We start from the raw sequence: 26,254 nt of genomic DNA, 5'->3' as shown, positions 1-26,254 counted from the left end.
CTCATTTCCTGGGAGTGGGAAGACATTGGAGGCTTGGGTCCCTGAAGTCGGCCTGGATGGTCACTTACACACTCTCCACCCTTGGCCCTGCCTGCATCCAGCAGGTCAGCCCAGGTCTCAGCAGCTGGCTCCTCTCCACTGACCTTCTCTCAGGACAGAGGGAGGCTGCGACAGAGACCCTGAGACAGATGGAGAGATGCAGGGATCTGGAGAGGCGGAGACATGGGGAGCAGAAGACACACAAAGACAGAAACCAGATGGGGCTGGGGGAGGGGAAGGGCAGTGAGCTGTTCCCTGTGTGAAGCATTGAGGGGGCACCTATGGTGGCGAGTGTGTTCCCAGACCAGAGTGATTCGGCGACTTTGAGATCATGAGCGTGTGTACTTTACTGAGGTGGGCCCTTTCTGTCCCTGACCGACCCTGTGTTTGGCGGAACCTGTACCTCTCCAGCCCAGAAGAGGGGAGTGAGGAATCCCGGAGGCGGGGCGGTTGCTGAAGGGCTGGTTGAGCAGGGAGAAGGGTGGGTCTGCCTCTTGTCCCCGCCCACCTCCGCCCCGCTGGAGGTTTCTGTGGAAACTGCAGCTGAAAAAGGACGAGTGAAGGTCAGACAGGGAGAGCCAAAACGAGGCCGTGCAGAAAGGGGAGAGTTGAAGGGGCGGGGAAAGAAAGAGAAGGGGCAGGGGTGGAGGAGACCCTGCGGGGGGTGAGTAGGAGAAAGAGGGGCCAGGAAAGGGAAGGACAGGGAGTGAGGCTGCGATGCATTGGAGGAGAGAGAGATGTGGCAGAAGAGGAGTTTCAGAGATGAAATGGGGAGTTGGGTGAAAGACAGGAAGCCATAGAAAACTAAATAGAGACCAGAAGGGACCAGAGCGGTGAGGAAAACCAGACAGAGGGTCGGAGAGTGCGAGACGGCGGAGGCTGGACGCGCCCTTTCAGCAGCTGGGCGAGCTCGGGAGCTGTCCGTTCAGCACCCGACAGCCAGCCCGAAGTACAGCCGCGCCCACGCTCACATCCAGGGTCCGCCTATCTTCCCTAGTAGTCCCTCTGCCGGCAGGACACACCTCGAGAGACCCCTCTCGGCACACAGCCCCCCATGCCGGGCTCACAGTGCCCCCAAGTTTCCACCTGGCCCCTTCTGTGTCTCAGACTTGCTGTATGTGTGCCCTTCAGGATCAGCACCAGCATTTCTGTTCCCTCCACGTCTTTTAGACTCTAATCAATGCCTCTGCCCTTGGGTTGGATTCTGTTGAAGGGCCTAGAATATGATTGCAGACATTTATGGCCTCTCCCCTCACTGTCCCAATACTATAAGGCTGGTTTCCTCTGGGGTCTCTCCCCATTTCTGAATCCTCCTCACCCACCAAGTTTCTGATCTGAGCCTCTCCCCATCTTTATCACTGAGTCTTCATTTGACCAAACCTGTCTCTGCCTGGCATAGTCGCCCTGTCTCTCTGTCACCTTTACTGAGTATTTCTGTTGCTGTCTCCCTGTTTTCTCATCTCTGCCTTTGCAGATCTCTACGTCTTTTTCAGTCTGTCTGTCTGTGTCAGTCTCTCTCTGGCTCTGGACTGTGTCTGTTTCTCCTTTTATGTCTCTCCTTCCATCTCTCATGCCGAGCTCCCCTGTCCCCCTCCATCCTGGTGACCTTCCTAAGTCTTCCCTCCCCCTACTTCCGCAGAGCCTGGCGCTGGGAGCACGATGCACAGTCATCAGTCTGGCTAGGCTTGTGTCTGAGAAAGGAATGCGTGAGGGGGGACCTGAGCCTGTGTCTGGGGTAGGATGGTGGGGTAGGATGGTGGGGTAGGCCACCCCCAGATCAGCTGGAGAGCAGGAGAGCATAGATCGCCTAGGATCTATTTCTCCCCCATCTTCCCAGGCTTCCCTATCTCCCCAGTCCTATCCTCACCTGGTCTAGTCCCAGACCTTCAGGCCAAGATGACAGAGAAGAAAAGGGATGAGTGTAGACATACAAGTTGTCCTTCCCTGGGGAAGGGGTTGGAGTTGGGGAGGGGGTGTCTAGTAGCAATGTACCTGGGTTGAAAGATGTGGCTCCTCCTGCCTCTCCCAGTCTCCATGGCAACAGCCTGGTCTGCCTCCTCTTGCTGCAGAGTCAGTCTCCCTGTTACCATGGCAACAAGGGACAGCAAGAGGGACTGGGGACAGGTCAGAGAAAAAGATTGGGATGAGGCTCTGAGTGCTGGGGAAGTCCTCCTTACCTCCTTCTCCTTTGGCACTATCCCTGAACCTGTCCAAGGTCATCTATGTGGCTCTGACTTTGTCTCTCCCCGTCTGTCTCTCACTTTAGCCTTCAGCCTTTCACACATTTCCCTGACCAGGTCCTTAATCTTCACCCACTCCCACACACCAGGCTCTTCCCTGTTCCTAGCCTGTGTGCCTCATATCTCCACTTCCATAGATGGGAGGGATATCCATTCTTAGAAAGCTACAAGGTCAGGTGTTCTCTCTCCACACCCCTCTTTTCTATTCCCAGGGAGAGTCTGGGATGTTTCTCATGGAAGCAAAGTGGTGTTGGGAGTGGGAGTGGAGGTTATGACTCCTCAGGTCCCACGGGGTGGCTGATGGTGTTGCGTGTGTGTGTGGCAGGCCTGGTGTGTGGGTGCCGGCTGTGTGTGTGTGTGTGTGTGTACTTTCTGTGATAGGGGTGTGGCATGTGGGTGGGAGTGTTAGGCTGTGTTTGGAGGTGTCACAAAGGTGTACGTGATAGTGCTATAATACGTGATATGTGAGAGGTGTGTGGGATGGTGTTATATGACTTATTTCTGTGAACTGTTGTACTGTGTGTGAGTGTATGCATCTTTTTGTCTGTCATTCACAACAACAATTTGGCAATTTTGTACTGTGGACCTTTGCTCGTGTCCAGACATACAAGGGAGCAGTGTGTATGATAAAGTGTGTGATGCTATGTGATGGTGTCCAGGTCCACAATAGCTCGTGTGTCCTGTGATGTGTCTGGAGGCCTGAGCATGTGTGATGTAAAGGTGAATCTTGTTCATGGGTTGTACATTGCGGGTCTTTGAGATGGTGCAAGGTCAGATGCAGTGGATGGGTCTGTGATGTAGCATTCTGAGGGTGTGGGACCTACATGGCGCTTTTCAACTGTGCCGATGATTCTGTTGTGCTTTGATGGTTTTGCAAAGCGTGTGCTCTATGTGTGTTTCCTTCCTGTGTGAGCCTCTGTTTGTGCGATGGATAGTGTTGTAGGTGAGGGTACAGGCTGGTGTGTGATGGAATGTGACTGTGGTGCATAACTGGTGTTGGGCACTTCCTGGGCCTCCTGGTGTCTCCTGGCTGTGTACTCTGTAGTTATATCTCCTATATCTCAGCCATGGCGGAACGCACACTGGGGAAGTGGGCAGTCTCAGGACTCTTCCTCCCCACCTGCAGCACCCCTCTTCAGTTTGGGGTCTTCCTTGCTTTCTTGCGTCCTCCAGCTTCCTCTCCTGCAGCACCATCCCCCTGAACAGCACCAACCCAGACTCCAGCCCCACCCTGCCACACTGCAGAGGGGGTGCGCTGGGGCCCCTGCCTTATTGCGGTGGTTCACTCGGGCTTTCCCCCTACCCCGCCCCCACCCCCTTCAGTGGGTCCCTCTCCCGGTGGCACACCTCTACAATGAGGGGATTTCTGCAGCCCTTCCTCTTCTCAGAGGCCCCACCCTCCATAGAGGGGGTCTCCGGGATCCCTCCCCCGCCTCCACGCAGTACTCCCCCCTTCCTAGTGGCGCCTCCACTTTGCGGAGACGGGGTGGGGGTGGGGGAGGACAGCTGCAGTACCGGGGGTGGGGCCGCGGGCCGTCCATCAGCTCAGCGGCGCCCCGGATTGGACGGCACCGCCTCCCCCCGCGGGCGCGGGCATATGAGGAGGCGGAGGCGGCAGCCGCCGCAGCCTCTGTGCGGTGGGACAGACAGACCGACGGCTGCACGCTCCGACCGAGGCGCGGGCGCTGCAGAGGCCCCCAGCCCGAGCCCGCGCCTGAGGCCGCCGCTCGCCCACCCGCGCCTCTCCCCACAGAGCCGCCAAGATGGGGGTAGGTGCTGGGGCCAGGAGGGCACTCTGTGTGTGTGTGTGTGTGTGTGTGTGTGTGTTTGTGTATGACATTGTGATTCAGGGACATTGGGTGTGTGCGGAGGCCGGGCGCTCCAAGACCCCTGAGCTTTGGGGCCAGGTCTTTGGGGACCTGTGACCCCGCTGACCCAGCGGGTCCGTGTAGTTGTGCGGCTGTGGCTGGGGGGAGGGGGGACGCAGGGCTGGAGGGGGTCTGTGGCGCATATTGGCTTGGCTTTGTGTGCGGGGATCCGAGGGGTCATGGGCTGGCCTTTAGCATCTCTGCCTGACCTTGTCGGATGCGTGTATGCAGTTGCAGGATTGCGTGCGGCATGACTGCGTGTGTGAGCTCCTGACTTTGTCAGGCCCTGGCTGCACTGTCTACCCCTCATCTGTGGCCCCAGTGGTGTCTGAGCGTGTGCGAGAGCTGTGTTAGTGTGTCTGGGTGTGTCGAAGCCCCCTGATCCCCTGGCTGAGTGGAGATAGGTCCAGGCTGGGAAATTGGGAAATGGACATCAGATGACCTCTCTTTCTCCTTCCAGGCCTGGTTGGGGGCACTCCGAAGTGCACCCGCCTGGGGCTGCAGAGTGTGTGTGCAGCCCCTAATCTGGGGGAGCAGATATGAGGGGCTGGGAAGAGGGGGAGGAGCAAGAGGACCATGGCTGAGAGTCTGAGCCCCTGGCTGAGGGTGTGAGAGTGCAAATGTGTGGTGGGGAGCGTGCTTGCTTGCTATGCCCTTGCCTCTGTGTCCGTGTGTCCTTCTCTGTGAGTCTCTCCAGCAGATGCCGCCTCCTTCCCTGGCTGACCACCTGACCCCTGCTGCAGCCCTGGATTCCTCCCTGTGTGTCTGGGTTGGGGTCTTTGGGGTGGGGAGTCAGGGAAGGAGGTGGGTGGGTTGAGGTAGGTGGGCCAAAGAGGATCAGGATGGGAAAGATGGATAAGAGGAAACATGAGAGATAGGGAGAAAGATGGCGGATGGAGGCTGATGGGCCTAAGGATGGAGGTGGGGGATGGGGCTGCAGATCTGTGGGTTGGGGTGGGAGGGGGGTGGGGAGAATTGGGTGGGGGGAGGACACAGGGAGAGAAACAGGGAGGTGGGAATTAGTGATGACTTTCAGGTAAGTGAAATGGAGGAGGGGAGCATGGGAAGATTGGGGGAGAGGGCTGAGGCCAAGATACCTTAGAGAAGGTAGGGGAGGGGGGAATCTTAGGGAAAAAAATGGGGACAGGAGGGGAAGCAAAGGATTTAAACATGAGAGGGAGAGACAGAGACACAGAGAGAAAGGAGACAGACAGAAAGAAACATAGACATAGAGACAGGGACATGGAGACATAGGCAGAGAGCCATGGAGTGGTAAAGTGGGACATGGAAAAGGACCTGGAGACAAAAAGGAGAGACACAAAGACAGACATTTCCCATCCAGATACAGGAAAGTCAGCAGGAATGATAGGAAGAGGAGGCAGAGGGCAGAGGGGCGCCAGGGAGAGGCACTCAGAGACAAGGGCCACAGGCACCTGAGGTGGGGCACTTGAGAGGTGCAGAGGCTGAATAAGCCGTGCCAGCATCCAGGAGGGAGACTGCTTGGAAAATGGCGAGGAACTGCAGATGCTGGCTACAGGGAGACAGGAGTGTCCCCACGCTCAGAGGTGCTCCCTCCCACAGTGCGCCCATCTGGGCCTCCTGCCTTGACTGGGAAAGCCTCAGTTCCCCCACTGCAACAGATAGAAATTGCCCCCAAGGCAGTCTGGCCATGGCAAGGACAGTCAGGAGCCCAGACTCACCTACAAGGGACCCGGGAGTCCCAGCTTTCCTCCCTGACACAGAAGTCCAGATCCCATCCCCCCCCCCCCGAGTCCTGACCTCCAGTCCTCCTCCCTCTTTCCCAGGAGTCCAAACCTCAGCCCTCCTCCTTCAGACCCAGGAATCCAGCTCCCAGAATCCAGTCACCCAGCCCCTCCTTCTGATCCAGAGGTCCAGGCCCCAGCTCTTCTGCAGATCCAAGAGTCCTGATTGCAGTCCTCCTCCCTCTGTCCCTGGAGTCAAGACCCTAGCCCCTCCTCTCTCCGACCCAAGAGTACAGGCCCCAGGCCCTCACTCAGAACTAGGGTCCCAGACCCCATCCCTCTTTTCTTAGACCCAAGGGTACAGGCCCCAATCTTCTTCCTTCAGATCCAGGGGTCCAGTCCCCAGTCCTCCCTCAGACCCAAGAATCAGGCCCAGCCCCAGCTGTCAGGGACCTAAGCAGCAGCTGCCTAACCTTCCCTAAGACTTCAGGGATTGATGGCAGATTTCCTGCCCCACTTCTACCAGACCCCCATCTGCCCCTGCTCCCACCTCCCTGCTCACTTCTCCAGCTTGACCTCATGACTTGCTATCTGCACATCCCTCCATTCATGTGGGGAAGCTGAGACCCCACCCCTAGCACAGAGCTCAGGATGGAGGATCAGCTGCCTCCATCTCCTCCAAGCCTCTATGCCTCTGTGTCTGAGACGCAGTGCTGCTGCAGGGCTGGCCAGGGGCCAAGCCTCCCTCCCACCCCTGAACCCCTCCTTGGGACTCCCCGCAGACTACAGCCCTCCCTGCACCCCTAGACTCAGCCTGCAGGTCTGGGGCAGACAGCAGGCAGTTCAGGCCTCTGCAAGGTCACGAGGAGATTAGCGCTGAGCCGCGCTGAGCCTCGGATCCCAGCTTGGCTGTGGGCCCTTAGGATCTGTCAGCAGCCCTCTACAGGAGCCTGGCCTCAGCCCACCCCTCCTACTTGCATGGGACACTACCCTCCCCATCTGCCCAGGCCCCCAAACTTGAAGCTCACTCCCTTCCCCTCACACCACATTCAGTTCAAGCCAGTTCTGAGGCTTCTGCCTCTTTTTCCTCCAAATCATCCCACTCAGCCCCTGCTCAGTCCTCCAGAGACCTGGCAATGCCCACTTTGGTTCAAGATCATCTCTGGCTCCCCCTATCCCCAGGAGAGAAGCCAGGGTCTTCATCAAGGCCCTCAGGACTGGCTGCTTGGGTACAGCAGGCTGCCCACCCCCACCCCTGTTCAGCTGTGACCAACACCTGCAGTGCCCTTTCCTCTCCCTCTGTGCCACACTTGTGGAACCTTTTAAGATTTTCTGTGTCCTTTGCCTGAAATGTCCATGGAACTGGAGAAAGACCCAGAAAATAAAGCCAGGCCAAGAAGACAGAGGAAGTAATATATGACCTAGAGCAGGAAGGACAGAGAGACTGAGGTGGACCCAGAGAGGAAAAAGAGGAAAGAGAGAAGAAGAAGAAGAAAGGGGGGGTGATGAAAGAGACAGACACACACACACATAAGAGGGAGGAGGAGGGGGAGAGAAGACAGGGTGAAATGAGGAGGGAACCGGGTGGAGACACATGGAGCATCATGAAAGAGGCAGATGGAGGGAAGAAGATAGAGACATAACGACAGGAGAAGAGAAAAGGATGGAGAAAGGCACAGAGACCAGAAAAACTGGTCCATAGATACAGTCTGAGATACCAAAAGGCAGCACCTTGGAGAGAGATAGGAACCCAAAGAGAACCAGAGAGACAGAAATAGCAGACCCTGGGAGAGATTGCCAGGAGATGGAGACAAACATCATGGAAGAGAGACAGAAGCAGAATCACAGAGAGACCCAAAGACAGAGAGAGAGAGAGAGAGAGAGAGAGAGAGAGAGAGAGAGAGAACTAAAATAATGAGAGAAAGACCAAGGGAGAGAAACAGCCTTGGAGAGATAAGGATACAAGATAAGAGAGATAAAGAGATGGAGACTAAAACAGCAATAAGACAGACACACGAATAGATCTGGTGGGATGGATCAAGAGACAGACAGACAGAGGGACCACAAAGTTAGGCATAAAGCCAGACCTAGAAAGAGACAGAGCACAGGAAGGTTGGATGGACCCAAAGAGAGGGAGAGACAGGAAGATACACACAGAGATAAAAAGACAGAGACAGAAGGATACAGACCAATGGAATCAGAGAGAGAAAGAAGCCACAGGGAGACTCTCAGGGACACAGTTCCAGAGACGCTTGGAGCCAGAGACTGTGAGGGCAGTCAGATGACCAGACTCAGGGGTTCTGAGAGATGCCCAGAGACACCAGGCAGAGACAGGGAGAGCTCAGTGACAGATGGAGAGCCCCAGAGACAGCCCCACACCCCGAGATAGAGAGACACAGGCCAGCAGGAGAGGCAGGGCTCGCAGGGCCAGTGTCCCTCTGGAATCCCTTCTCGCCCGCAGTCTGGTGGCTCTGACAGCTATCGTGTCGCCACCTCGCAGGACAAAAAAGATGACAAGGGCTCGCCCAAGAAGAGCAAGGGCAAGGAGCGCCGGGACCTGGATGACCTCAAGAAGGAGGTGGCTATGGTAAGCCCCACCTCACGCCTGTGCCCTCTAGAGTTCCCCCTCGCCCCGAGGTAGGCCCCGTTTCACGTCTCCTTTCTTTCCATCCTCAGACAGAACACAAGATGTCCGTGGAAGAGGTCTGCCGGAAATACAACACGGACTGCGTGCAGGTGAGGGCCGCTGGGTCAGCACGGGGGCCTGGACCCCGGAGTCTGAGGGAGGAGGGCGGGGCCTGGTGTCCTGGGTGCCTGGGTACCAGGGTGGGTTGGGATGCAGCGCTGCTCAGGGACGGTTCTGTGTGTCCCCCAGGGTCTGACGCACAGCAAAGCCCAGGAGATCCTGGCCCGGGATGGGCCCAACGCGCTCACGCCACCGCCTACCACCCCAGAATGGGTCAAGTTCTGCCGCCAGCTCTTCGGGGGCTTCTCCATTCTGTTGTGGATTGGGGCCATCCTCTGTTTCCTGGCCTATGGCATACAGGCAGGCACTGAAGACGACCCCTCTGGTGACAATGTGAGTGCTCTCTCTCCCCTCCAAAGCCTCACACATTTAGGAACACAACTTACCCACCCCTCAGGCCTCCTGGTCTCTTTAGACTTTCTAAATCCTGCATTCCTCCTCTGACTCTCATAATGACCAATGAGAGAACCAGATCAGGTACAAGGAAATCAGAGGCTCAGAAAGGCCAAGTAACTTGTCCAAGGTCATACAGCAGGAGGTATGAGCTGAGGTTCTGTCCCCAGGCTGGGTCATCTCAGCAACCTTAGGGATGGACACTATCAAGTGGTCACAGCCTGTTAAATACCCCGAGAGTCAGTGAGTGTACTCAGGTAGAGACCCAGGTACTTGCTGATGGGTCAGAGCCCATCTGCCCAACAAAAGACACGATCTCCACGATTGCCATGCCTGGAGACAGAGCCACACACAGCTGCAAAGGGGTCCTCACACATGGGCCTACATATACCTGTAGGATGAACACAGTGGATGCACTAGGGCACAGATTCAAACACCGCCACGTAGATCAGACACATGAGCACAGACAGACACACAGATGCAGACTGTCAAACAGAAGCAGACCAACAGAGACAGAGACTGCAAGAGAGAAAGAGACAGAGAGAAAGAGATCTACAGAGACTCGGTGTCGTATAAATGCAAGGCCAGGTATACAGAGAGACAGACCTAAAGACACATGGACAGACAGTTGCAAACACTCTGATTCTTAAACGTAGGCAAGAAGACAGATGGATGGATGGACAGACAGACACACACACACATGAGAGACAGTCCCAGAGACTGAAACACAGCCAAATACAGGAAGAGGGGCTCAGACAGACACACAGACTCAGACATCCAAATTAAAATGAACAAATACAAACCCATTGATAGAAAGCTCCCTTCCCAGAAGTTCCACAAACATGGGGTGGGCATGGGTGGGGAATGGCTCTGGTGACCATGACCCCATGCCCCTGCCTTTCCCTGCAGCTGTACCTGGGCATTGTGCTGGCAGCTGTAGTGATCATCACTGGCTGCTTCTCCTACTACCAGGAGGCCAAGAGCTCCAAGATCATGGAGTCCTTCAAGAACATGGTTCCCCAGGTAAGGGATGCCCTGGGAAGGGCCAGAAGGGTGTGGGCAGGTGGGCAGAGAGTCATGCAGAGTGACCCTCCAGACAGAGGGAGTCTGGGAGGTGACTCTTCTCTGCTCTGCCCTACAGCAAGCACTGGTGATCAGGGAAGGTGAGAAGATGCAGGTGAATGCTGAGGAGGTGGTGGTTGGGGACTTGGTAGAGATCAAGGGCGGAGACCGAGTTCCAGCTGACCTGCGAATCATCTCGGCCCATGGCTGCAAGGTGGGCCTGCGTCCCAGCTCTGTCCTTCTCACTCAGGAGTCAGGATCCCAGGCCCCAGCCCTGCTCTCCCAGATCCAGAGGTCTATGTCCCAGCCCTCCTCCCTCAGACCCAGGGGGCCAGGCCCCAGCCCTGCTCCCTCAGACCCAGGGGTCCAGGCCCAGCCTCCTCCCTCAGACCCAGGGGGCCAGGCCCCAGCCCTGCTCCCTCAGACCCAGGGGTCCAGGCCCAGCCTCCTCCCTCAGACCCAGGGGACCAGGCCTCAGCCCTGCTCCCTCAGACCCAGGGGTCCAGGCCCAGATCTCCTCCCTCAGACCCAGGGGACCAGGCCTCAGCCCTGCTCCCTCAGACCCAGGGGTCCAGGCCTCAGCCCTGCTCCCTCAGACCCAGGGGGCCAGGCCCAGCCTCCTCCCTGAGACCCAGGGGACCAGGCCTCAGCCCTGCTCCCTCAGACCCAGGGGTCCAGGCCCAGATCTCCTCCCTCAGACCCAGGGGACCAGGCCTCAGCCCTGCTCCCTCAGACCCAGGGGTCCAGGCCTCAGCCCTGCTCCCTCAGACCCAGGGGGCCAGGCCCTGCCTCCTCCCTGAGACCCAGGGGACCAGGCCTCAGCCCTGCTCCCTCAGACCCAGGGGTCCAGGCCCAGATCTCCTCCCTCAGACCCAGGGGACCAGGCCTCAGCCCTGCTCCCTCAGACCCAGGGGTCCAGGCCCAGATCTCCTCCCTCAGACCCAGGGGTCCAGGCCTCAGCCCTGCTCCCTCAGACCCAGGGGGCCAGGCCCCACCCCTCCTCCATCAGTTCAGTGGTACAAGACCTAGTCCTCCTCCTTCAGGCCCAAGGAGTCCAGATCCCAGCCCCAGGCCTAAGAGACCCTCAGTTACTTTAGGCCTTGGCAAGTAGTCTGGTACCCTTCACACTTCATGTTCCCATTCTCTGGCCTCCCAGATGCCACTGGCCCAGCTAGGCACCTCCAGAGACACAGACTTCACCCTAATCCCCCCCTGGACACATGCCCTCTAACCGTGGGCCCTGGACTGAGCCTTATCTCCACTGCCCCCGCCTGCAGGTGGACAACTCTTCCCTGACCGGAGAATCTGAGCCCCAGACCCGTTCTCCCGACTGCACACATGACAACCCCTTGGAGACTCGGAACATCACCTTCTTTTCCACCAACTGCGTGGAAGGTGAGCTGGGCATGCTTGGGACACCCAGGTGGGCAAGCAAGGGGATGGGCCCCAGGGATCAGCCTTCCTGAGCCTTATCTCACCTGACCTAACCCTCTCACCCTATAGGCACGGCTCGGGGTGTGGTGGTGGCCACTGGTGACCGCACTGTTATGGGCCGCATCGCCACCCTGGCCTCAGGCCTGGAGGTGGGCAAGACGCCCATCGCCATTGAGATCGAGCACTTCATTCAGCTCATCACTGGTGTGGCCGTCTTCCTGGGCGTCTCCTTCTTCATCCTCTCCCTCATTCTCGGGTACAGCTGGCTTGAGGCTGTCATCTTCCTCATCGGCATCATCGTGGCCAATGTCCCAGAGGGTCTGCTGGCCACTGTCACTGTAAGGCTGGGCTCCAGGGGCTGAGGGAGGAGGGGCTGGGCTTGGATGGCTGTGTTCTTGATAAGGACAGCTTGGGCCTCCCAGCCCTGAATAAAGAGGGGCCTCCTAATCCAAACGAACAAACAAAACACATGCAAACATCCTAAGAACCACTGCAGGACACAGAGGTCTGCGATACTATCACGTTGGTTAACTCACAAAATTAAGATGTGCACACTCAAGCAAAAAATCCGAAGAATAGGTCAAGTTCAAAAGTAAATGGTCTCAGCTGGGTGTGGTGCCTCATGCCTGCAATCCCAGAGACTTGGAAGGCTGAGACAGGAGGATTGCAAGTTTGAGTCCAGCCTCAGCAACTCAGAGAGGCCCTGTCTCAGATAAAAAAACGTTGGGAATGTAGCTCAGTGATAAACTACCCTGGGTTAAATTCCCAGTACGAATGCGGGGCGGGGTGGGGGGGGGACCCAACAAACACGTGTAAAAAAACAAATGGTCTCCCTCCCACTACCAGCTATCAGTTCACCCTAGAAGTATTTGGTAGGCACATTCATTCAATGTGGTTTTCTTTCTTTCTTTCTCTTTCTCTCTTTCTCTCTTTCTTTCTTTCTTCTTTGTGGTGCTGGGATGAGATGTGGGGCCTCACGCATGCTGGGCAAGCACTCTACCACTGAGCTGCACCTCAGTCCCCTTAATGTTGTTTTCAAAGTACATGGGGCCACCTTAAGAATATTATTCTGCTCCTTGATTCCCCTATTCTACTTAATGTGTGGTGCAAGATTTGTCACATTAGCATATTCAAAACTACCACACAGCCAGGCATGGTGGTGTACATCTGTAATCCCAGCCACTCAGGAGGCTAAGGCAGGAGGATTGCAAGTACATTGTGAACCTCAGAAACTTGACAAGACTCTGTCTCAAAATAAAAAGTAAAAATGTTAGGGCTGAGGATATAGCTCAGTTGGTAGAGTGCTTGCCTCACATGCACAAGGCCCTGGGTTCAATCCCCAGCACCACAAAAAATAAAAATTAAAAAAAAAAATGGTGGAGATTCCAGCAGCTTGGGAGGCTGAGGCAGGAGGATCATGAGTTCAAAGCCAGCCTCAGCAATTTAGCAAAGCCCTAAGCAATTCAGCAAACCCTGTCTCTAAATAAAATATAAAAAGGACTGGGGATTTCACACAGTGCCTAAGTGCCCCTGGGTTCAATCCCTGGTACAAAAAAAAAAAAAGGACCTACATGTCAAAAGGCTTTTTGCTGGTGTATAATACATGCACAAAGGACTGCACATACTGTGAATATGCAATTTGACAATACAAATGGTCCCACATCACTATGTCAGCTACTCCCAGGTTGAGTCCCCCAGCAGTCCCCTCCTGACCTTGGGACCCACAGCCCGCAACAAAGAGTAACCCCTATATATGGCTTCTATTTTAGTGATTTGTGGGTGGTAGGAATTGAACCCAGGGCCTCACACATGCTAGACAAGCACTCTACTTCTGAGTTACAGCTTTAGCCCCTAACTCTGGACTTTGAATAGCAGAAATTAAGTTTGCCGTTTTTCAAATTTCGTATGGAGAGAATAATTCCATATGGACTCTTATCTGTCTCTTCTTGCTAAACATGATGTTTTTGAGCTTCAGTCATTTAGTTGGAGGCAATGATAATTTATCCTTTTAAATGGATGCATAGTGTTCCATCTCTGATTTTCCCAGTATCTCCTTTCTCTGAGTAGACTCTGGTTGTTTCAGTTTGGCCTATTATAAAGCTTGCGACTGTGAACATTCTAGTGTGTGTCTCCAGGGGCACATAGAGCCTGTTTCTGTGGATCTGTACCTGGAGGGAGGAGTGCTGGATGGTACTGTTCTTTTCAGGCCACCCAGAAGTCTCCTTGGGCTGGGCAGGTGGGCTGTGGACATTCGTCACCCTGCACCAGCTGCCACCTGCAATTCACCTGCCCTCGCACGTCCCCCAGGTGTGTCTGACCCTGACTGCCAAGCGCATGGCTCGGAAGAACTGTCTAGTGAAGAACCTGGAGGCTGTGGAGACCCTGGGCTCTACATCCACCATTTGCTCAGACAAGACAGGGACCCTTACCCAGAACCGAATGACGGTGGCCCACATGTGGTTTGACAATCAGATCCACGAGGCTGACACCACTGAGGATCAGTCAGGTGGGTGGGGGCCCAGGGCAGGGGTGGTGGGCACCCGGCCTTGGGAGCCCCTTACTCACATGCTCCCTCCACTTTCAGGCACCTCCTTTGACAAGAGCTCACACACGTGGGTGGCCCTGTCCCACATCGCCGGACTCTGCAACCGTGCTGTCTTCAAAGGCGGTCAAGACAACATCCCTGTGCTCAAGGTGGGTGCAGCCACCGCCTCCCCTTGGCCCCCTGTCCTCCACTCTGCCCCATGCTCCTGCCCTAACGGCACTCTCTCTCCACAGAGGGACGTGGCCGGGGATGCCTCCGAGTCTGCCCTACTCAAATGCATCGAGCTGTCCTCCGGCTCCGTGAAGCTGATGCGTGAACGCAACAAGAAAGTGGCCGAGATCCCCTTCAACTCCACCAACAAATACCAGGTACAAACTTGGGGCTCTCTAGGGCGGCCCACCTGGGCCTCGGTTTCTCTATGACATCTGGACAGCAGTCACCTCTGCCCTACTGTCCTGTTTTGGGCAAGATACTAATCTTTGCAGAGCCTCAATTTCCCCATCTGTAACATGGGAAGACAGTACCCAGCCTGTGGGGAGGGCGGCTGGCTGCACCTGAGCATGAGAGGCAGCGTGAGATCTCTGTTGAAGGGAGACGCAGAGGGGCAAAGAGCTTTGCCCAGCTAAGGGTGGACACCAGCCAGGGACCTCGGCCACAGCAGCAACTTTCACACCTTCATCAAGTTTCTTTTTTTGATCAGCCACCACATTGACCGTGTTTTAGATCCTGTGGGTGCTCATGGTAGAGAGTAAAACAGTGAAGTTCCTCCTCTCTGGAACTGACACTCTAGTGCTGGAAGACAGGGAATAACAAAGTCATGAGGAAATACTGTGCTGAGGGAGGGAGCCCTGCAGGTATCTGGGGGAAGGGTGTTCAGGCAGTAGATGGTGTGTGCAAAGGCCCTCAGGCAGGAGCGTGGCTTGTCTGAACAACATCCTGGTAGCCGGAGTGGTAGGAGGTGAGGCCAGAGCCCTTGGGGTCTCTTGGACCATGGCGAGGACTTGCTGTAACCCTGAGGAGGATGTGAGCCAATGAGAGGGCTCTGAGCCGAGGAGAGACAGGACTTGACTCACATCCTTTTAAATAGCTTTATGGAGATATAATTCACATGCCATGATCATCTATTTAAAGTGTGGAACTCAACAGTTAGTGTATTTATTCACAGATACACGCACCACCTACATAGTCAGTTTTAGAGCATTTTTATCACCTCAGAAAGAAACCCTGCACCCCTTAGCTATCACCACCCCCTCTTCCTCCACCCTCCTAGCCCTAAGCAACCACTAACCTACTTTCTGTCTCTATGGATCTGCCTATTTGGGACACTTCATAAAAATGGAGTCATACAACACACGGCCTTTTTTGTCTGGCTTCTTTCACGGAAGCATCTTGCTTTCAAGATCTAGTCATGCTGTGTATCCGAGCTTCCTTCCTCTTGGTGCCGGACCAGTCTTATGTTGTATGTGTTGACCATGCTGTGTTTACCCACTCATCCACTCGCGGACCTTTGGGTTTCCACCCTTTGGCTCTTAAGAGTAGTGCTACTGTGGACATTTGTGGACACGTTTTGTGCAGACACGCATTTGCATTCCTTTCTGAGGATGCCAGTTTATATCATAACTCTGTTCAACTTTTGGGGAAACTATCACATTCTTGTGGTGCTGGGGATGGAGCCCAGGGCCTCATGCATGCTAGGCAAGCTCTCTCCCACGAGGCTGCACCTCCAGCCGGCTACCACGGGAAGGGGAGATCTGGGGATTCGGGTGTTGGATGATGGTAGCTGGGCTGTGGGTGGGGGCAGCAGCGGGTGGGGGGAGGACAGTCCAGACTCCGGGTACATTTTAGAGGCGAACTGAGCAGATTTAGCGCTAGTTCAGGTGAGGGAAGAGAAGGACTAGAGTGAGGCAGAGAGAGAGGGCAGGTAATCCACGCTGGCATTCCTGTAGGAGACAGAGATGGAGAGACAGAGACAGGAAGAGCAGAGATCTCCCTAAGACTCCAAGAAACAGAAAACATCTGTCTAGGGTAGAGCGATGTGGGCAGTGCCCTCTGGGGGGAGCCCTGGTGGACATCTGTCCTTCCACCATGGCTCTGTGGGGCTGGGACAGTGCTCTCCCATCTGGGTGCGGTGGCCTCCAGCTTCCCATGTGGCTCAGGCACAACTGCCTCTGTGCTTCTCAGCTATCCATCCATGAGACGGAGGACCCCAATGACAACCGATACCTGCTGGTGATGAAGGGCGCCCCCGAACGCATCCTGGACCGCTGCTCCACGATCCTGCTGCAGGGCAAGGAGCAGCCACTGGACGAGGAGATGAAGGAAGCCTTCCAAAATGCCTACCTGGAGCTCGGGGGCCTGGGCGAGCGCGTGCTCGGTATGCACCGTGGGTGGGGCATGATTGTGGGTACAGGGGCTGGGCCAGCTCTTTGGGCTCCTTGGGGCCAAAGAGGGATGTAATGTTACCCAGAGCCTGGCCTGGCTCAGAAGAGGGGCTCCCAGCATGCACTGTGGCTGAGTGGCTTCAGGCATGAATGGAGGAGAGGGGAGGCACCTTTAGGAAAGGAGAATTGACTTTCTGGGAAGATTGGTGGCCCAGGATCCAGACAGCTCATGTCCCCCGCCCTGACCCTGCCTCCAGGTTTCTGCCATTACTACCTGCCCGAGGAGCAGTTCCCCAAGGGCTTCGCCTTCGACTGTGATGACGTGAACTTCACCACAGACAACCTCTGCTTCGTGGGCCTCATGTCCATGATTGACCCTCCCCGGGCAGCCGTCCCTGACGCCGTGGGCAAATGCCGGAGCGCAGGCATCAAGGTGTGGCCGGAGGGAGCTGGGGACGACAGGGAGGACACTGTGGGGAGACCAGACCATCCCTAACGAGCAATGCCTGCAGGTCATCATGGTCACGGGCGATCACCCCATCACAGCCAAGGCCATCGCCAAGGGTGTGGGCATCATCTCCGAGGGCAATGAGACTGTGGAGGACATCGCCGCCCGGCTTAACATCCCTGTCAGCCAGGTCAACCCACGGTGAGCCACCCCGCTGAGCTCAGGACACAGGAGAGCATCAGGGCCATCTCCACAAGGCATCTGTCTGGTCCAGCTTCCCTCTGGGCTGCTCACCCCCTTCCTTTTGGGGATTCCTCTGTTTGCTCAGCACCTGGGGACCATCCGGTGCTGCCTGCTGTGAAGGTGGCTGCCTGGTACCATAGCCACAGGGGCTAGCACGGTGTAGGTCACTTCCCAGCATGGCCACTCATCGCCACGTGACCTCGGGCAGGTCATTTAGCTTCCCTGACCCTCACTTTCCTCCTCACTAAAATGGGCAACTAGGGCTGGGGGTGCAGTCAGTGGTAGAGCGCTTGCCCAGCAAGCACGAGGCCCTGGTTCCATCCCCAACATCAAAAATAAAATAAAATAGGGGCTGGGGATGTGGCTCAGGGGCAGAGCACTTGCCTCCATGTGTGAGGCATTGGGTTCAATTCTTAGCACCCCATATGAATACATAAATAAAGGTCCATCAACACCTGAAAAAAAATGTGTATACATGTGTGTGTGTGAGTATACATATACACATATTAAAGCGCTAAAAAATGAAGTGAAATAAAATAGGCTGCCTAACAATTGCTATCCCAGAGGATCTGATGGAGCTCCATACGTCCTCATGCCCACCTGTGGCTGTCACCTTTCCTACCTGTCTAGTACCCACATTCCTCTACATCAGTGGCCCTCAGTCTTTCCTGAGGTCTTCCTCCTGCCCCACTCCCCCGGGTGCCTTCATCTCTGTCCCTCCCCCCAGAGACCTCTTCCTTTCTCAGCCCTGGACCGTTGGCTCTCCTGTCTGTGGTGCTGCCCATCTGTCTCTTTGTCTATCCGTCTGCCTTGTCCTGGAACACTCATTCTTCCTGCTCCTCTCAGGGATGCCAAGGCCTGTGTGATCCACGGCACCGACCTCAAGGACTTCACCTCTGAGCAAATCGACGAGATCCTACAGAATCACACTGAGATCGTCTTTGCCCGCACCTCCCCACAGCAGAAGCTCATCATCGTGGAGGGCTGTCAGAGACAGGTGGGCTCTGACCCCGAGTCTGAGGTGGGAGGCGGGGGCCTGGACCCCCAGGTCTGAGGGGGGAGGAGCTGGGGGTTCTGAACCCCTGGTTCTGAGGGAGGAGGGCCGGGGCCTGGCTCCTTGGGTCTGAGGGAGAAGTTGAGGCCTGGACCCCCGGGTCTGAGGGAGGAGGGCTGGGCCTGGACCCCTGGGTCTCACCCTCACCCTCTCCTCTGCCAGGGAGCAATTGTGGCCGTGACTGGCGATGGTGTGAACGACTCCCCTGCTCTGAAGAAGGCTGACATTGGGGTGGCCATGGGCATTGCCGGCTCTGATGTCTCTAAGCAGGCAGCCGACATGATTCTATTGGATGACAACTTTGCCTCCATTGTCACGGGTGTGGAAGAGGGTGAGTGGCTGGCAGTGACTTTGTAGACTTGGGTCACTGAGGGGGCCAGGGAGGGTGAGGAGAGCAGTCCAGAGATGCAGGGACTTCAGAGTGCAGGGGGCACCTGAGCTTGCCCTTTTCAGTCCTCCCTGCTCTCTGGCTCGGAGCTGATGCATTTCCGTGTCCCTGTGTGGCCCCGCACAGTATGGTCTGGTGGATGAGGCCGACTTGGAATCATGTAAAAGTCCTCTCCAGTGCAGCCACCGGGAAGCACACGGTCCTAGAGGCTCTGGAGGGCTGGCCTCTGCCTGGGCTGGGGGTTCAGCTAGTTTCCCTAAATGGGCAGGGACAAGGGAATGGAATCAGTGGGCCATGCTGGGAGTTCCCACATGCAGGGACAGGAGTCACAGGCAGGGGGAGCTGTCCCCAGCAAGGTGGGTGAGGGGTGTGGCCAGGCTGGTGTTGGAGGTGGAGGGGCTCCAGGTGCAGGCTCCTTCTTGTGAAGGGGCCGGTTGACATTTCATTTTTTTCTGATCATCAAAAGTAATTCATCAGTATAGAAAGTGCAGAACTACAGAAAACCTCATACAGAAATAAGTGCTATTTGTGCTTTGGTGATTTTTTTTTTTCTATTTCTCTCCCCCATCTGAAAATGTGGCTACTGTAAAAAATAAAATAAAAAAAAAAATAGTTCACAGTGAAACCAACTCCAAGTGACAAGTGCCCTTACCCTCGTCTCCTATGTGACAAATTAAGTGCCCTTACTCTGTCTCCTATGTCCCCAACCCCGGCTAACTTTCCAGTCGGCCATGTTCTATGCATGTGCAGTGCGCATGCCCACAGATCCCGTTCCCATTCGGTCCAGATGCTCACAGGCTCCTACCATGTGCACCCTGCAGATGCCAGGCGTGCAGCTGTGAGCAGTGCAGATGTGGTCCCTGCTCTCCCAGGTCCGGAGAGACCCCCTTACTCAAGGCAGCCAACAAACACATAATTACAACTGTGATAGGTGGGAAGAACACAGGGCTCTGTGAGAGCTAATTATAAGAGTCCTATCCAGACAGGGGACAAGGAAGGACTCTCTAAAGGGGGGGGCGGGGAGCGTAACTACCTTTAGGGGAAGTTTCAGAGATACCAAAAGTAGAGTGGATGGCATCGTGAATCCCCTGCTAGCTCATCTGGTTTCTTCCCCACCCACTGCCACCCTCTGGTTTGTGTGGAAGCAGACCAAGTCGGCCTTTCACCCATGAGCGGTTCTCCCATGAGGAAGGGGTAGTTGGTGAGGAGCAGCACGTTGCCAGGAGAGAGAATGGCTCTCAGGTGGGGGCACCCAGAGCTCTTTGTTACACAAAGGTGACCAAAGGATCCAGTCCTCTGCAGCCATCGGGACCTAGACTTTTTATTTTTTTAACCGATACATAAAAATGACACCTATTAGTGGGGTACCATGTGATGTTTCCATATATGCATACATGGTGCAGTGTTTAAATCAGGTTAAGCATGAGTGTCTCCTCAAACACTTGTCATTTCTTCATGGCAAAACCATTCAGTATCTTTTCTAGTTTTATTTATTTATTTGTACTGGGGATTGAACCCAGGGGTGCTTGACTACTAAGCTACATCCCCAGACCTTTTTATTTTTTTAAATTTTGAGGCCCACTAACATGCTAAGGGCCTTGCTAAATTGCTGAGGCTGGCCTCAAACTTGCAATCCTCCTGCCAAAGACTCCTGAGTCACTGGGATTGTAGGCACGTGCCACCACGCCTGACTCTTCTAGCTTTCTGAGATATGCAATACATAATTGGTATCTGGAGTCACCCAGCTGTGCAAAGGGGGTTGAGCCCAGGGCCTCAGGCATGCTGAGCAGGCACTCTAACACTAAGGTACGCCCTTAGCCCCTTACTCGTCTAACTGTAAGTTAGCACTCATCAATCAACATCTCCCCAACCTTCCCCACGTCAACTTCTATGGGATCACCTTTGTGTGTGTGTGTGTGTGTGTGTGTGTGTGTGTTATACATACTGGGCAAGCACTCTACCACTAAGCTATACTCCCAGCCCTGAGGTCAATATTTTTAGATTCTGTATATGAGTGAGATCATATGGTATTTGTCTTTCTGTGCCTGGCTTATTTCACTCCACATAATGATCTCCAGTCCCATCCATGTTGTTGCAAATGACAGAATTCCATCCTTTTTCTGGCTGAATAGTATTCCATTGTGTTTTTGGACCACACTTTATTTATTCCTCCATTGATGGACACCTAGGTTGATTCCAAGCCTTGCCTATTGGGAAGAGTGCTACAATAAACATGGCAGTGCTGATGTCTCTTCAATAGACTGGTTCCCCTTCCTCTGGATATAGACTCAGGAGTAGGATTGCTGGATCATGTGGTAGTTCCATTACTAATTTTTTGAGGAACCTCCAAACTGTTTTCTATAATGGCTGTACTAACTTACATTCCCACCAACAGTGTGCAAGAATTTCCTTTTTCTCCATGTTCTCCCCTTTTAATCTTTTTGCTAATAGCCAATCTTAGGTGATAACTTAGTGTGGTTTTATTTTTTTATTTTTATTTTTGAACCCGGGGTGCTTAACCACGGAGCCACATCCCCAGCTCTTTTGATTTTTTATTTTGAGACAGGGTCTCTCTAAGTTGCTAACACTGGCCTCAAACTTGCAATCCTCCAATTTTAGCCTCCCAAGACACTGGGATTACAGGTGGGCACCAGGGTGCCCAGATTATTTTTTATTTATTTTTGGGGGGGAAGGTACTTGGGATTGAACTCAGGGGTACTCGACTAAGGAGTCACATCCCCAGGCCTATTTTGTATTTTATTTAGACACAGGGTCTCACTGAGTTGCTTAGCTCCCTGTCATTGCTGACGCTGGTTTTGAACTTGCAATCCTCCTGCCTCAGCCTCCCAAGATGTTGGGATTTCAGGCGTGCACCACTGCACCTGGCTTATTATTTATTTTGAGACAGAGTCTCATGAAGTTTCCCAGACTGGTCTCCAACTTGCCACTCTCCTGCCTCAGCCTCAGCCCAAGTAGCTGGGGTTAAAGGTACTTGCCACTGTGCCGGACCTGATCCCATTTTTTTTTTAAAGAGAGAGAGAGAGAGAGAGAGAGAGAGAGAGAGAGAGAGAATTTTTAAATATTTATTCTGTTTTAGTTTTCGGCAGACACAACATCTTTGTTTGTATGTGGTGCTGAGGATCGAACCCGGGCTGCACGCATGCCAGGCGAACAAGCTACCTCTTAAGCCGCATCCCCAGCCCCTGATCCCATTTTTGATGTATAAAACACATACCTGAGTAAGGTGATGACAGATTTTGGCACACATACACTCCTGAGTGACCACCAGGCTCCAGTCACTAGAGAAAACACACCCACCTCCCATTCAAGTGTGTCTCCTCCCAGTCTGTATCGCCCTTCTAGAAATAGCACTCCCCTGACCTGCAGCTCCATGGATTCGTGGCAGACCTCAGCTGCGTGGGAGCACAGTCTGGAAGCTCTGGGGTCTGCTTTTCTCGCACCTGAGATTCAGCCGTGGGGTGGCTGCACCCGTGGCTCCTTTCTTTCTGTGCTGGGCTGTGTTCCGTGGTCTGGATATTCTGATTCTTTCACCCACTCACCTGCCATGGCACTGGGTTGGCTCTGGTTTTTGGCCGTTATGATTCACGCTATGGTGAACGTCATTGAACTTGATTTCTTGTGTACATAAATGCTCATTTCTCTTGGGTATAGACCTGGAAGTGGGGTTACTGGGTCAATGGAGAAGGGAGATGTTTAGCTTAGACAGAAACTGCCAGACAGGCGTCCACCAGGGGTGTATTTCAAGATGGTTGAGCAGGGGCAACGTGGTCACAGGTCTGTATGTGAAGGTGGGTAGGTGGGTGGGTTGGAAGGGAGGGCCAGGACACGAGGCTCCCTGGCAGGGACGTCCAAGCTCTGAACCAACCCCTGTCCTCCACAGGCCGCCTGATCTTTGACAACCTGAAGAAGTCCATCGCCTACACCCTCACCAGCAACATCCCCGAGATCACGCCCTTCCTGCTCTTCATCATGGCCAACATCCCACTGCCGCTGGGCACCATTACCATCCTTTGTATCGACCTGGGCACAGACATGGTGAGTCCCATGGCCACCCCTAGGCCTGGGAGGGCAGAGTCCTCCCATTCCTACTCACCCAGCCTCTCCCACCCAGGTCCCTGCCATCTCCTTGGCCTATGAGGCTGCTGAGAGCGACATCATGAAGAGACAGCCCAGGAACCCTCGGACAGACAAGCTGGTCAATGAGCGACTCATCAGCATGGCCTATGGGCAGATCGGTGAGGGCTGGGGCCACCCGCTGACGCTGCCACAGAAGCTCTCAGAAGCCTCGTGCTCACCTAGCAGGGTGGAAGAGGGGCAGGATCAGCCTGGGGGCTCTCTGGGAGCAGGGCTGGAACCCCACCCTCTCTGCCTGCTCCTCCCTGCTGTGTGCAGAGTTCTAGAGGTGCAGGACAGGAGTTCCCGGGAGTGTTCTAGCAAAGCAGAGGCTTTGTGGCAGTGGCCAGAGACCTGGGGAGGTCACTCCTCCATAGAGGGCCTAACAGTCAAGCCCAGTCCTCAAGGATGTTGCAGTATTCAGGTGGCCTGGGTCAGGTGGCAGAGAGCTCCCAGGTTATCCACTGGGAAGAGCCCCCCCCTGAGGTCCCTGACCTGGGTGGCCATCTCAGGGCCTCACCACCAAGATCTCCAGATGACATGGCTTGGGCAAGAGGACCAAGGCAACCCACAGGCCACCAAGGGTCTCGGGGTGTGCTGGCACATGAGCTCTGAGCTTTCCTTGGCACCTTCTCTCCTCCCCAGGAATGATCCAGGCTCTTGGTGGCTTTTTCTCCTACTTTGTGATCCTGGCAGAAAATGGCTTCCTACCCAGCAACCTGGTGGGCATCCGGCTCAACTGGGATGACCGCACCGTCAACGACCTGGAGGACAGTTACGGGCAGCAGTGGGTGAGCAGGGCTGGTGGGCATCCTCCAAGCCACAGAGGAGCCTCAGGCAAGCTGTCCCGGCCACACAGGGGTCAAATTCTACAATGACCCCTCCACCCCAGCACCAGACCCTTGCCTAGCACATGGGGTGTCCTGAGCTCTGGGCCCAGCACACCCTAGGTGACATGTCCTAACTGCCAACCCTCCTGGCCCTGCCAGCCCTGCTTCCCTGTTTCTGTCTGTCCCTTCCAAGCCTGGCTGCTGTCCCTCCTCCTCTCCCTGGTCCCTGGGAGACCACCAAGAGCCCTGACCCTTTCTCTTTCCTCAAACATCTGCCTCTTGCCCCAGAGCTATGAGCCCCGAGAGGGGAGACGCATCTGAGATCCTGGGGATCCCACGCAGGGAGTGGGGCAGTGGCCTGGGCCACGGTCACATGATGACACCTGCATCCTTGTGGTTTCTCCACAGACCTACGAGCAGAGGAAGGTGGTAGAGTTCACGTGCCACACGGCCTTCTTTGTGAGCATCGTGGTAGTCCAGTGGGCGGATCTGATCATCTGCAAGACCCGGAGGAACTCAGTGTTCCAGCAGGGCATGAAGTGAGGGCCAGTGCCCCGAGAAGGCCGCGAGCCATCTGCCCTGTCCCTCTGTCTGTCTGTGTCCCTCCCCTTGCCTCTGAGCTGCCTTCTTCTCAAGGGTCACGTGTGCAGGTCCCCAGACCTGGTTTGCCTTTTTATACCACTCACTGCCTCTGTGTGTCTGTCCCTCCCTCTCTTTCTGCGTCACTCTCTCTCCACGACTCTGTCTCTGTGAGCCTCTCTCCCTCTCAGGGGACATCTCCTCTCTGGGTCTCTGCCCCCTCTATGGACACATCGCCGTCTCTGGGGCTGCCTCTCTCCATCTGCCGCTTGCTGTGCCTGCGTGTCTGCACCCTTGTCTCTGTCTCTGTGGGCTCAGGGTGCTGGGGTGCCAGGGTGCCGGGGTGCCGGGCTTCCTTGGGCTAAGCCCTGCCTCACCTTTGTCTCCAGGAACAAAATCTTGATCTTCGGCTTATTTGAGGAGACGGCCCTCGCTGCCTTCCTGTCCTACTGCCCTGGCATGGACGTGGCCCTTCGCATGTACCCCCTCAAGTGAGCGTCCTGGGCCCCCAGGACCCCCCATCTGCACACCCTCCTGGAGCCCTTACTTAAGGGACGTGCTCACAGACTGAGCCGCCAGCCCCAGGCCTCAGCCATGGATCTCTGGCCCCATCTCTCCCACGTTTCTCTGGACACCCTCACTATGTCTCCCCTGTTGCCACCTCTGTTTTGATGCCACCAACCTTCCCCCATAGGCTATCCTCATGGAGGTGCAGGGGGGGGACTCTGCAGCCCCCAGGCCCCAGAAAGGGCCCAGGGCCCAGAGGGTTATGGGACACTAGCCCTCCCATCGCTGGACTCACGCCCTCCTCTCCCTCTGCAGGCCCAGCTGGTGGTTCTGTGCCTTCCCCTACAGTTTCCTCATCTTCGTCTACGACGAAATCCGCAAACTCATCCTGCGCAGGAACCCAGGGGGTGAGGCTGTGGGGTGGGCCTGGGGGGGCCCGGCGAGAGGAGCCTCCAGGGGGCGCTCATGCACCGGGCATCTCCCTCCATCACCTTCCGAAGGCTCCTCCCCCTTCTTCCTCTTCCCATCCCTCTTTCAGAGGGTGTCTGTGTGTCTGTCCTTTTCTTTGTCTTTGTCTTCACGTCGTGTGTACTGTCTCCCTCCCTCCCTCTGCCTGTCTCCATCTCTCACTCGCCTCTTTGTCTCTCCAGGTTGGGTGGAGAAAGAAACCTACTACTGACCTCAGCCCTGCCACGTCGCCACCCCCTCCCTGCCCCCAAGCCCAGGACGTCCCTTCCGGACCCCCCATTTTGTATTCTGGGGGAGGGGCCCTCTCTCCCTGTGGTCCCCCCTTGGCACCCCCTCGATCACCTCCCGCCCCTCCCTCTGGCTGGCTTCTCTCCCCCACGGCCCTGGCCTCCCTCCTCCCTCTTTTCTGTGTCTCTCTCCCCTCCTCAGCCCTCTCCCGCCTCCCCCAACCCCCTCCCTGGGCTCTTTTTTACTCCCCCTCAGCCACTCCCCACCCCCCAATGGCTGATGCCATCTCTGGTTCTGGACAATTATCAAATATATCAGTGGGGAGAGAGAAGCGGGCCTTGTGTTCTGCTTGCTTTCTGGCTGGGGCCCTGGGTGGGATGGAGTCCCCTCTCAGGGCTCACTGCTGGGTGACTCACTTGAGCCCACTTTAGCCTGACACCCACCAGCTTGTAGTCATGGAATCTCAGGGTCACAGGATCATTCACAGAAGTTAGAGGAAGAGCAGCTGGAATTGGCCAGGTGATGGGATTATGGGGTGAGGACAGGGAGATGGAGGGGACTCAGTCTTGGGATGGCAGAGGTGGTGGGCCTTGTGTTGGGATAGGACCCTAGGAGACCATGATGTGATGATGAGGATGATTGTAATTCACTGACACCCCTTCTAAGCATTTCTGAGTGTCTTAGCTCATTTAATATTCACAAGGTATGAGGCACAGAGAGGGAAAGCAATTTGCTTGCGGTCACACACCTAGGAGGCAACACATCTGGAATCTGAAGGGAGGCCATGGCAGCTCTATGCTAATCTGTACTGAGATCACCTTTCATACAGTAAAGCGCACAAATCTTAAGGTTACAGGTCAGTGATTTTAAAATTATGTCCGTGCAATCATCGCCCCAACTGAGGTGTAGAAAGAACATTTCCATCCACTTAGAAAGTTCCTTCATGCCTCTTTCCAGTCCACCC

General features: G+C 55.3%; 1 protein-coding gene across 2 annotated transcripts; it reads left to right on the top strand.

The window, feature by feature from the left end:
* Positions 1–3,913: 3,913 nt before the first annotated feature.
* Atp1a3 (ATPase Na+/K+ transporting subunit alpha 3) lies at positions 3,914–25,590 on the top strand. Of its 2 annotated transcripts, none has more exons than XM_046455844.2 (23): positions 3,914–4,048; positions 8,351–8,437; positions 8,527–8,586; positions 8,726–8,929; positions 9,899–10,012; positions 10,131–10,265; positions 11,329–11,446; positions 11,555–11,823; positions 13,793–13,991; positions 14,070–14,179; positions 14,264–14,398; positions 16,212–16,404; positions 16,669–16,844; positions 16,924–17,060; positions 17,949–18,099; positions 18,319–18,487; positions 22,446–22,600; positions 22,677–22,800; positions 23,324–23,469; positions 23,917–24,047; positions 24,477–24,578; positions 24,910–25,001; positions 25,245–25,590. In XM_046455844.2, the coding sequence occupies exons 1-23, from the start codon at positions 4,043–4,045 to the stop codon at positions 25,271–25,273; spliced, it is 3,042 nt and encodes a 1,013-aa protein (XP_046311800.1). In that variant the 5' UTR covers positions 3,914–4,042; the 3' UTR covers positions 25,274–25,590. The 2 variants fall into 2 exon arrangements, with proteins under 2 accessions (XP_046311800.1, XP_046311799.1); XM_046455843.2 differs by having other exon boundaries at positions 3,921–4,048; positions 8,312–8,437.
* The last annotated feature ends 664 nt before the right edge of the window (positions 25,591–26,254 follow it).

The sequence above is a fragment of the Marmota monax genome, unplaced genomic scaffold (assembly GCF_021218885.2).
Source record: "Marmota monax isolate L192 unplaced genomic scaffold, Marmota_monax_Labrador192_F-V1.1 WCK01_AAM20220418_F8-fsc00149, whole genome shotgun sequence".
NCBI lineage: Eukaryota > Metazoa > Chordata > Mammalia > Rodentia > Sciuridae > Marmota > Marmota monax.
The sequence above is the reverse complement of the archived record's forward strand: the minus strand, read 5'-3'. Positions and strand labels throughout refer to the sequence as shown.